Genomic DNA, 12,046 nt, shown 5'->3' with positions numbered 1-12,046 from the left:
ATTATTTGCACTATTATTCATTATGCAAGATTGACACGTCGAGGATTTTCAACTTTCGCTGTTAACCCGAAGCCGTTCGCGAATTTGCTTTGTAAATATCCCTTATCGGCGACTTACACTTCCGCGCGCAACGTAGACGTGGACTCGTATCTCACTTCTATTGCATTTATCTTGACGCGAGACGTACAGGGTGTCCCGGGACGATCGGACTTTAAGAGATTTTTAAATGCCTTTTAAAAGAGCGGCACCTGCTGGTTTGGTGCATCTTATAGCAGAAAAACGACGCCAATCTCCCTTTTCCTCACTTTCTCTCTTCTCTTCCTGTTTGCTTCCCTCTAACGGTGCATCGCGTGTCTCTTCCTCTTCCTCTCTTTCGATGAAGAGAGTGTGCGGCTTGTTCGTATAATAATATCTTGTTTAGTCGGACAAACAACGGCACGCGACCACGACCGAAGACACCTAATTGCCCGCTTGTATTTGCTCGATAAACACCTTCTCAGCAGCGTGTAAACTCTATCCCGGCCTTCTCTGCCTCTCGCAAACAGAGGCCCGATAACGAAAACCGGCGCCTTTGAAGCTCGCGATCATAGCTTCTCAGATCCCCGCGTGCCCGATCGCCGAGTATCTTAATGACAAAATACAAAATTTAAACGACATGTTGCAAAATTCCATTAAAATTTAAGGGACCACAAATTCTTTTGTATCACTCCCATAAATACACGCGCCATATAAAACATTTAAAGATTGCAGTACCAAACCCGTCTCCCCTTCTCGCTTACCGTTACCGATCTCCGGAAAAACCACCATCGCAATTGTCAAGCACAATCCATTACTAGAAAAAAAAGACTAGAAAAAAAATTTTTTCGGCGACGCACCAATTTTTTCGGGACCGCCCGCTCGACGTGGGAAGCTTTAATTGCCATCGAGAGGTCGATGCTTAATTTCGACGCTATCGCGATCATCGGCGGCGGCGGCGGTGGTTGTTGGTGCCCCGATTGGTGCACCGGTGCCGGTACCGGCTCGAAATGACCGAGGCGCCACTCTTATCTGAAGAGGCTTCGGATAAGCCCGATGATTGAGGAGAAAAGGGGCACTCGAGATATACCCGGCGCGCTACCCGCGGAAGAGAGGGTCGGGTCGGGGGACGATGGAGGCCGGCAGAGCGCAGCGTCCTGATCGGGATAACACGCACGACGATCTTCGCGTCGATACCACGAAATGGCAAGAAGGTACCCGGCGCAGATCCGCGTCGAGAATCTCGAGGAGAAGTTTAATACGCTGCGCTTTTAACACGATCAATCTCGACGAGTCGCGCGAAGCGAAGGGAAAGGATCGTTTCAACGATGAATGATTATCCCGGGACGGGATAAGGAATCCTTTGGCCTCGCGAGGTCATCCGCGAACGCTAAAGCAATTGATTGGCGCGATTCGGATATCGTATGTAGGTATATAGGTATATGTGTATAAGTTATTTTCTTAAGTATATTATAATTTCTGTTATATATTTATGTAATTTGTTTTTTTTTAGATTTCCTTCAATCGCATGAAATGCATATAATTTATTTTCTATTTACATGTCTCTACATTTTATTCGATATTACAGGTTCGCATGTCTATTTTATATTTAGGTACGCGTAATTTCCAGTTGTCGGTTTCGATTCCGTTTGAAAGTGTCTGTCTAAATCCGTTCATTTATCGGAGGTGTTTTACGTGACAACTTTGCATAACTCGTTTTGTATAGACCAACTAACGTGATCGTGACAAGCATGTATCGAATCTCCCGCAAACAAATCGTTCGCAGATGAAATCCTCCGCTTTGAACTGTTTACGAACTAAAGATTGAAGATTCTGAGTAGTTATAAATATTAAATGCATTAGTTGATGCATATCAACTAATGCGTTGCTCTGCGGTTCAGATAAGAGAGAGAATAAAGACGCATCTATTCAGAATTTTACTGACTCACGCGCAATGATTCACTTACAATCACGAAACGAACGTGGTGGATAGCTTCTGGCTGATCAGATTCAGGATCAGATGCAAAAGTGACGCAAACGCGTGTTCCGAAACTTTCAGAGAAACGTTGAGAAACGTGAGACGCTTCAAGCTTGGCGATTACATTAGATAATTATTATATTTTACGCAGTCGCGTAATCTTTGTTAATATCTCGAGACATCCATGATTGACTAAGAGAGAGAGCGAGAGAGAGAGAGAGAGATGGAGACGATCGGAGCACGCGGACGCGCGTATCGCACGCTCGAAATCAAAGGCGCGCAAGAGAAGCGGGCAAAAGTATCCTCCTCCTCTCTCTCCCTCCGCGCCTTATCGCGGAGTTTGAGAAAACGCAGACGCGTCGCGGTAATCTGCATGCTATCGGATCCCTAAAAACCAACGTTAATAGGACGGAGGCGGATGGAGAGAAGAGAGAAGAGGCGCGGAGGAGGGAGCAGGACGATGGAGCGAGGAACAACGGGCCTATTCTATTCCCGGAAGGTTCCTTTACGCGCCAGATAAAACAGATATGGTGGAGCCTAAATAACGAAGCGGAAGAGATACGGGACCAAAGAGTAACCGACGACAAGCGCGGACGTCAAGCCGATAACCGATTTTCAAACCACAAGCGAAATTATCCGTTTCCTATCTAATTCGTATCTACATGCGATAAAGCGTATCTTGATCTTACGCTCCTATTTTTTTACCATATTAAAAATATATGCAGAATATTATATATTAGAATATGCAATCAGAGGAAGTGATATCGCAAAGATTCAGAAGAACAGCGTTTTTTTTGCAGAAATAATAATACATTTATAAAATTCAATTTCATTCTTTTTTTTAATCAATGTACTATTTTTTTCTTCGTTTGCATTCATTACTACTGTCATTATTATTTATTTTTGTATCAAAAAAGTCAACCGTAAATAATTGTAGAAAAATTTGACTTCTTTAAGTCGTCTTTCAGTTGCGAGCGATTCGAAACGAGGAAAGCGGTATTCCTTGCCACGACTCCGCAGGATCTCCCGTCTGCGATTGGTCGCAAAGATCAACGATCGATCATGGAGTTCCGAAGTGGAGGACCAAAAATGGCGGTGATGGCGATGGTAGAGGCGGCGGTGTTGCGCGACCTTTGCACGTGTACGCGAGAAGAGGACGTAGACACAGCGCAAAAAGGCACGATCGCGATACCGCGGTATCGCGGTACCGCGACATGCGCGAGCTGAATATTAGCGTAATGAGCTGATAGCGGGCGATAGCGTAGATTTTAACCTACCGCAAGCGTCACGTTCGCTGCGACATCGGCTCGGCCGATCGGCCGATCTGTGACGCGCACGGATAACCATGGCGCGTGGATAATCTCGCACTCCGGAGAGAGCGATATGCGCTAATCGGGATTAGGGTAAACAGCATCACGTCGATTGCCGCGGAAACGGCCGATCCGCGCTTTATCGATATCGGGTTGGGGATACCGAGGGAATTTTATCGGCCTGGCGCAAGGACACGAGTTAAAGCTTGCGATTCGCGAGCTGGTGACTCGAAAAAGATTAGTTTGTTTGGTAATTTTGTTAAACAATTATTTGAAGAATTACATGAAATGAGTTGCTAAATGAGAAATTGAAAGAAAATGAGAAAAATGGAGAAAATGGAAGAATTACTTGCAAAAAAAATTGTTGATAATTGGAGAATATATTGGAATAAAGATTTATTTAAAATCTTATCAAAATAATCCTAAAATTATAAAAAAGAAATTAATTAAAATTTTCTAGCAAATTCCTGGGCGAGACTCAGAGGGATGCGAGAGAGATTAATATCGCAGTAGACCTTCATGGAGAGGAAAGTGTTTCTAGTACAAAGTTATTGGAGCATAATCATACGATTCATGCGACAGAATTTCGATCGCCGTAGTCGTAACGTGCGACAATCTCTCGAAACTTTCGCAGCGATCCGATCGCCGACGAAAACGACCCACGATCTTCCTTCTTCTTCATGAACAGCCGCGATTCGCTAACGCAGCGTAACTTAAATGTCATCCTTGCATTCACGATGAAGATCCACACGAGTTTCGTAACCACCTAACTGTCGCGCACGAAACTCCTATACTCGCAGATTTCCCGCGTGTCATCCTTATCTCCGCGTCGCCTCTTCTCTTTGCGCCTTCGAAAGATGAAACGAAGGAACGAATCGCAAATCCTCCTGGTCCTCCTCTATCAATCTCGATCGGCGAGCGCGATGAGCGTAGTGTAGTGAGCGGTTGACGCGGACGAAAAGAGGAGAGGACGGAAGAGAGGGAGGAGGAGGGAGCGAAAGAAAAAGAAACAGAGGAAGGTCCATCAGCGGCCCTTATCTCCCTCGCCCGAGTTCCTTATTCCGCGCAAACGCATGAATCCCGCCGCAGATGTCTTTCGTCGTCCCTTCTCTCTCTCTTTCTTTCTCCTCATCCCTCGCCGCTCCTCTTTTCCTCAACAGGAAGATCCTTTCTCCCTTCGCGAATGCGCGACTGGAGACAACTATCGCGCCGCTGATCTCGCCTAGTTAGCCTTTCTTCTCTCGATGCCTCCTACCTTCCTTCCTCCTTAACCCTTCTGTCCTTCCTCCGTGCCCTCACCTGTAAGTTCCTCCCGTTGGCGGAGCTCGTCCTTCCTCTCGAAGAGAGCGGAACCGATAGCGAAGCGCGTCTCATAAATACAGCCGAGAGGCTGAAGCGAAGGGGGACGCCGAGAGGAACGGGGGAGACACACGAGGAGGGTACAGGGGAGCGAGGGTCCCAGGGAAGGGCGAGCCTACAAATTGCTACACCGCATTGTGGTGTCACTCCCGGCCTGTTGCGACACGGCCCCGGCATCTCGCCGGAATGGTGTCCGCGCGCGCGCGTGAGTCGTTCTCCTCTCTTTCGTCGTGTCCCTCCTTCGCGGCATTCGCCGTCTAAGGGCCCCAGAGCGGGAGGGACCCCCTCTTTACACGCGTGTAAACGCACCTTTACACCGATAACCCGTCTGTACCGCGCCGCGAGTAAAGCGGACAAGAGTTTCTTTCGCATGTTAGGGAGCGTTATCGAAAAGAGGGAAAGGAGGGAGGGAAAGTACGATTTTTCATACACAAGGGATGAGTTGTTTGAGCGGATGAAATCAGGCGGAGAAAGTTCAGGACTTGCTCCAAAATAAAAGTTTCAAATTTTGAGCACTTGAATGTATAAATTATAACTCTTGAAAATTTAAATATTTAGAGCTTTTTGCGATAGCTGTTAATTGATACTATTTGGATTTTAAGATGCTAGATGCATTCAAACTCAGATTTCTCCGAACATTTAACTCTTCGAACTTTTCAATTCGGAACGCAGGATCTTTGGATGGGATTGGCGCGTTAAAAAATACGATCTCCAAATTCTTAAGATCGATTTTTAGGTATAAGGAAACTCCTCAGAATTTCTCAGAGCGAAACAGATTTATTGTCGTCATTGTATCGAGATGCACCATCGATTCAATTATCACCTGTTTCGTAGCACTCGCTGACAACTTTACAAAACAGTGCCAACCCCACTGACATACAATACACAAAGTTGCACCTCCACTCACGCAACACCTCACACTGACACAATGCGCGACTCCAACGCTGACCATCGCAAGACCAACATCTGACACGGCGGGAATGCATCAGCGTGTTCGGCAATCGCATCTATCAGCGACACGAGGCTCGCGTTACATTTCGCAGAGAAAAGCAGAACGTGAGACAAAGAAAAACAGGGAGAGAGAGAAAGAGAGGAAAGGAGAGCGAGCGATTATTCGATCGCAGAGTGTTCGATTAACGGACGAAAAGACTCCGGAGGTGTCGCTATCGAGCGATCTCTCCGCGCGATGATACGCGAGAACTTAGTAGGGGAATCACATCTCGAGGAGGCGCGGCCGGCTCGTCATATTAGCAACGATATGCCAGCAACAACAACGGCAACAACTACACTCGGTGGAAGAGAAAAGAGACCGCGCCTCGTTTGGATCAGCGTCTCTCAATCCGTCACGGGCCCCTTGTTCGCGCGCGTGCTCTTCGTTCGAAGCGCCCCTTCCTCCCTTGTACGAATTACAACTGCTAATAACTCAAATCTGTAATTAATGTACATGCAATTAAAAATTAAAGTGTGATTTTCGATGAGGGGGGCACGTAGCTGCTCGATTTCTTTTCGATTGCTCAGCCGGAATCTCGGGGCCCGCAATGAGAACCGTTGCGTTGCGCGATCGATGGCGTGCAGGGTGATGGTAGATATTCTTTACGGCGAACACGATTCAATAAAGCATTCTATAAAATCATCGCTTATTAATTTGACGCTCGCGCTCGACGGGGGGCGCCGCTAAGACCCCCACGGGGCGCCTCCTCTTTTATCCCGCTACGCATCGTCGATCAGTGCGGCGATACTCGGCGGACCTCCGAGAGAAAGAGGGAGAAAGACACGGGCCCTCCCACGAGTCCTACGTAATACTGGGCACCCTCAGGTGGCGCGGCGAGCCCTTGGGGGGCGAACCTCGTTCCGAGATTGCGACGACGCGTCGGTGCGAGGGAACGGGGAGTTCTCACTGAATTATTCGTGGCGCGGTGCACGGAGGGGTGCGCCGAGAGAAGACTGATGATCTTTGCGATATGATACGGCACATTAGAAATAGAAACAGGCGTGTTATAATATAACAGATATTAATAGATTTCTCTATCATATCATTGCGTATCTAACATACGGAATATTTAACAATACTTGAAACATATTGTAAAATTTTCAATCCTCCCTCTAATTAAAGCATTGTATAAAACTTTTATGTATCACGTTCCTCGGTTTAAATGCCAGATTAAAATATCGATAAAAAAATATAAGATATTACAAAAAAAAAGTTCAAAGGACGCTGTCCAGTCTTGCACACTCTTGCACAACGGGCATGCAGGTAATCAACTTTGCGCGCGAACTTTGAACGAACGAGAATGAGCAAATTTTAGGACTGACTATAATCGGTAACGTGGACTGCATTTATAAGACGGGGATACGTGGCGGCGCGCGGAGAAGCACAGTTACCGACTTGCCGTAACCGTTGCCGAAGAGATACGAGATAAAGGAGCACCGGGTGACTACAAAATATTGATGACATCAGTGGGATTTTATCAGACTTTGACGTCCGCTTTTTGCCTGAGCGCTTTTCGTCCCGCCCCGATTGGAACTCGTGCGCAACCATCGGAATTTACCGTAAAAGGACGAAAAGTCCGATCAGAGGGAACGGGAAGTAGAGAAAAAGAAGAGCCGCAGCGATCGTGCCGCTCCGAGAGTCACGGATGGCGATCGTTATCGCCATCACATGTGCAATGCACGGCGAAAAGTATCGGCGCGTTACAAAAGTGTCGGCGATCCTCACGGAATCGTTCCTGCACGAACACAGATCTCAGTTGAGACTGGAACTAAAGTCGCTAAAGATGTTCGCTGAGACGCAAGAATTAATAAAGAACACGAGAAAGGCATGTCGGATTTTTTAATATTCTTACAAATTTCTTGGCAGCAAAAATTCGTATGAAAAAAAACCCAATCTGAAAAATTTCCGACATGAGTTGGAAGATTAAGAACAGAGCGATGAAGATTTCGCTTTGCATGATTTTCGAAGCAATTCTGTTTGAACGGAACGTTAAGTCGATGATTGTTTAGTTGACAATCGCGATACTGAATTTGGAGGATTACAGTGCATTAATACGAGGGCGAAAGTCGGAGATAACACGGAGATTCCGGGAGGAATCAATACGGCGATGATGCAACGTTGATAAAACGATCACTCGGCACGCGATAATTTCTCGGATTCGCTTTAATCGCGAGTGAGAGCAATGCAGATTCGCGAAAAATAAAGATCGATGAGCGAGAACGAGAGAGAGAAAAAGAGAGATGAAAGCGAGAGCAGAGAAGACGCGTTGGCGGAATAGAAGGGAGGCGGGCTCGCTATTTTAACACGGCATTATTAACTCAATTACGGTCGCTCCCAATTAGCAGTCACGCGCACGAGCCAGCTTCGCAATAATTACGTGGCCATTAACGTCGCTGTCTCACGGGAGGGACCCAACGTGGACGTCGCAAACGCGCGATTTTTCCATCCGAATCCGGAGGACCCTAGGGAAGGATCTCAGGAATTCCCGCGACCATGGGAACCCATGCAAATTTGCTCATTAACAATGCGTTAAAATAACATTATGTAATACAAATATATCTTATTATGTTATGTTAATATGTGTTAACACCACAGTAATTTAGATTACATTATATTTATATGAAATTTATTTAATAACTAAGTATTGATGCAGAAAAGTTTTCGATATAAAAATGAGTTTTCATTCATATTACTAACGTTTTATCATGCTCGTCTTGTCATCGTCATGAGTGTGCGATAATATCAAGTTACGCTAATCAAGCAAGATATAAATGATAAGGATCGCTTGAAAATGTACAAGATACTCAATGGAATTCTTAGCATTTTTAGTACGATAGTAATATTTTAGCGATAAGTAATTAAAAAATGATTAAATTATCAATTCTGATTTGAGTAGATTATCAATAGATTTCTGTGACAGAGGTATCGACAGATATATCGGACAGAGCTATCGAATTTCGCAAAGAATAATGAAAATACGATAATAATAATGATAAAATAACTTTTCCGAAAGCGACAATTAATTCTACAGATAGTTTCTGGAAATTACAGACATTTCTTTCTAAAATGCCTTTTCTTCTGAGTCGTTATTGTGAAAAACCAATACCTATCTTGAAAGGTATTAATAAGATTAATATCACGATAAACATCGAGAATTTGTACAAAATGTACAAATAAGTGCGAAGGAAAATCAATTTCGCATGAGTTTTTAGGGAACTTTGCTTAAACGGAATTTTAAGTTAATGTTCAATAATTTCTCTCAGATAATGAATTGCGCGAGGAGATTCGCGAGTTATCCTAGAGACGAAAAGAACACGAATTCCCGGATACGGTCGATTTCCTCAAATCGAAATCAATGGACTCGTGAGGCGAAAACGTCGCGGCGAGCAGGGGATCAGGGAAAGAGAGGAGGGAGATAGAAGGAGAAAAAGAGGGACCCGGTCCGACGAGTCGCCGCTACGTGAAAGTGGGTTCCAACTTTCGTGATCGAGCCATGTGATCGCGAGATCGCATGCCCGCCGCGACAAGGGCGAAGGGGGCGACGAAAAGGATCCAGACACTGGATCTGGGCCCGGGATCTCGTCTGGCCTCGATCGGTTTGCGATCGCGAGCGGGGAGAGAGAGAGAGAGAGAGAGAGAGGAAAAGAGAAACAGAGAAAAGAAGAGAAAAAGAGAGAGAGCATCGTCAGAATGATTTGCGAAAAACCGAGAAAAAATGATATCACGAGCATTATTTAATGCGTGAAATTAACAAAGAATATTTGGAACGTTATATCATATGATAAACATCGCATCGATCTGTGCACTAAAATATGGAATATCAATTTAGTCAGAATATTTTCCAGGAAATGTCAGATCTGTGACAGATAAATGTTATTTGGTCACCGCGGCGAGCAATGGTCGAGGATTAAACACCTCGTGAAAGAGCGAGGGTTGATTGTGGGGGTTAATTACGATCGCGCGAAATCCGCGTAATCGCGACAGTCGTATCTGTCTGTCGCCGAGTGCGTGCGTGCTCGTACCGTGCGACCCGTTAGAATCGAAAGGTCAGCTGACGGTCGACGGCAACTCTCTGAGCGTGTCGCGTTGTTAGGTATGCAACAAAATTGCGTTTGTGACAACAAAAAGTCTAAATAAAGTTTCATTTCCTTACGAGAACTTACTTTTAATAATACCCTGCTGAGAGAGTTGCGACTTTTACGGTGAAAACTCGGCCAACGAGCGGCCAGCAAAATGTTCATTAAAAGACTTTGTTTTTTTTTGTGAGTGAAAACTTAATTATAGTTACCAATACGTCGGTATTCTGAATTAATTTTCATATATCAATTTCCTGGACTAAATTCTGCACTTTCAAATGTTCTGAATTTTGTAGTTACAAAATTTTGTATCCTTTTCTACATTTTCTAGAATCTTGTTAATTATTTATTTAAGTATTTATTCAAAATACATTGAGAAAATTGATTAAATAAACCCGATTTCCCACTTATTTTTTAATCTCTAAAACATTGACACTCTACCTCTCTAATGTTTTACCTCTTTGACTACAAAAGATAAACGAAGGAACCATATTGTTGCAAAGAACTCGTTCTCCTTCGCCGGCCTCACGAATTAATTTATTCGGTCGTTGATTTATTCTCGATTCTCGGAATTTATCGTTTCCATCAGCGGAAAGAATGAGAGAGAAAGAGGCTTTTTAGATCAGTCACGAGCTTTAAATGTTGATTCTGCGATATTAATGATAATAGTACATTTCGCAAAGTCTCCATCAAATTTTAAAAGCGAGTGACAGAATAATTTTCCCTGGAACTTTCCAAATGAACAATATGCTGACGCCGTAGAATTGTTTATTAATTAAATTTTAGGTAATAATCAATATATTATTCCCATTCGAATATATAAAAAAATTAATTAAACAGAAATAACAAGAAATTAATATAGTTTCTTTATAAATTTACGATCGCGAGATTTGATTCGCAAAGCCGAAAGAATAAACGCTGCTAAATAATTATTTGCTTTCGTAATTTTTGCGTTGTTAATTGCAATGGTAATCTACATTCGAATGTCATTTTATATTTTACGATCATCTCGATCGTTCGCGATAATTCAGCCGGCGACGCTTCCGATAGGACAGTTTCGAAAAATCGCGCCAAAGCACTTTGCGACAACTTCACGCGAAACATCAAACCCGATTCACCTGACTAAACTTATCGCAATATCGTTGCACTGATTTCCCTAATCACAGTTTTCTGTCGTCTTCTCAGAATGAAATTTCCGCAGGCAAAACTCAAGCCGATTCACACGCAATTTACGCGAAATTAATCCAATTAAAAATTGCCCATTTTAACTGTCCGAATCGATTACGCGCGTAACCAACGAATTCAAAAAAAAGTGTAACGACAAGACAAACATGGCGATACGTCGAAAGCTTCTTCTAAGAAAAATGTGCCACTGAACACACGCGCGGAAAATGCGCGCACATGCATACACAACACGCCCAAAAACACGTGGTTAACGAGAAAAACGCGCCAGAGAGAAGCCCCGGGAAAACGTGGAGCACGAAGAGAGGAAGAGGACAAAGCACAAAAATCAGACTCACGTTTTAGCGGTTTGGGGTTGCTCTGCTTGCGACGTGACATCCTCTGCGCTCTGCCATCACCCGTTCAGCATGGACATGTCGGACGTTGCGGCGGCGTGGGTGCAGCGTGTCGGCGACGACGGCGGCAAATGATGCACAGATGAGGCGGGACGTGGACGATCACACACACGTGCGAAGCAACGAGACGAATTGGGAAAACGCGAGAGACAGATGAGGAGAACGCGATTGACAGAGGGAGAGGCAGAGAGAGAGAGAGAGAGAGGCGGGAGTAAACAGCGAAAGCCACGAGAGTCACGACGGACGAGTACGGACGGGGACGGAGGGGAGATTCGCACTCTCCCGATGACGTGCGGGAAGCGGATTGCGTTCGTGACTTGACGTGAAAATACGACGTCGCGACGTTACGGCGTTCACGACGTTCACGACGAAGACGTCAATCGACGAACGCCGGCAGCGCGGCGCTTCCGGACACGCACGCCAATTCCGTACAACCGCGTTCGCTGTCAGCGCGCAACTAAACAAACGCGCCGCCAAACACTCCCCTCCCCACCGCGGCACGGCGCGTCGTGCGCGGACAGCCAGAGCGCGTCTGCTTCTTGAGCCTGTGGTGGGGAGGCGATGCGAACTGCCGGCGCGGCAAAGTTTGAATCGCCGCTCGCGTCCATTACAACGCGCTCCGGATGAAAGTGACGCGGAAGTTCGAATGCTGCTGCCATCTCTTAGAGAAAACACGAATACGTTGCGTTACCGATATTGCACACCACGTTACTAAACGTACAAAATTACCTTTTCACAAA

At 45.2% G+C, this 12,046-nt stretch overlaps 1 protein-coding gene across 1 annotated transcript in view; it reads right to left on the bottom strand.

Moving 5' to 3' along the window:
• The window catches only part of LOC105287976 (zinc finger protein ush), a 148,328-nt gene extending 136,540 nt beyond the window's left edge, over positions 1–11,788 (bottom strand). Inside the window, exon 1 of the mRNA XM_011353898.3 lies at positions 11,250–11,788. Coding sequence (XP_011352200.1) covers positions 11,250–11,289 — 40 coding nt within the window. The 5' untranslated portion in view covers positions 11,290–11,788. The remainder of the gene's footprint in view (positions 1–11,249) is intronic.
• Between the last annotated feature and the right edge of the window lie 258 nt (positions 11,789–12,046).

Source organism: Ooceraea biroi, chromosome 7 (assembly GCF_003672135.1).
Source record: "Ooceraea biroi isolate clonal line C1 chromosome 7, Obir_v5.4, whole genome shotgun sequence".
Lineage (NCBI taxonomy): Eukaryota > Metazoa > Arthropoda > Insecta > Hymenoptera > Formicidae > Ooceraea > Ooceraea biroi.
The sequence above is the reverse complement of the archived record's forward strand: the minus strand, read 5'-3'. Positions and strand labels throughout refer to the sequence as shown.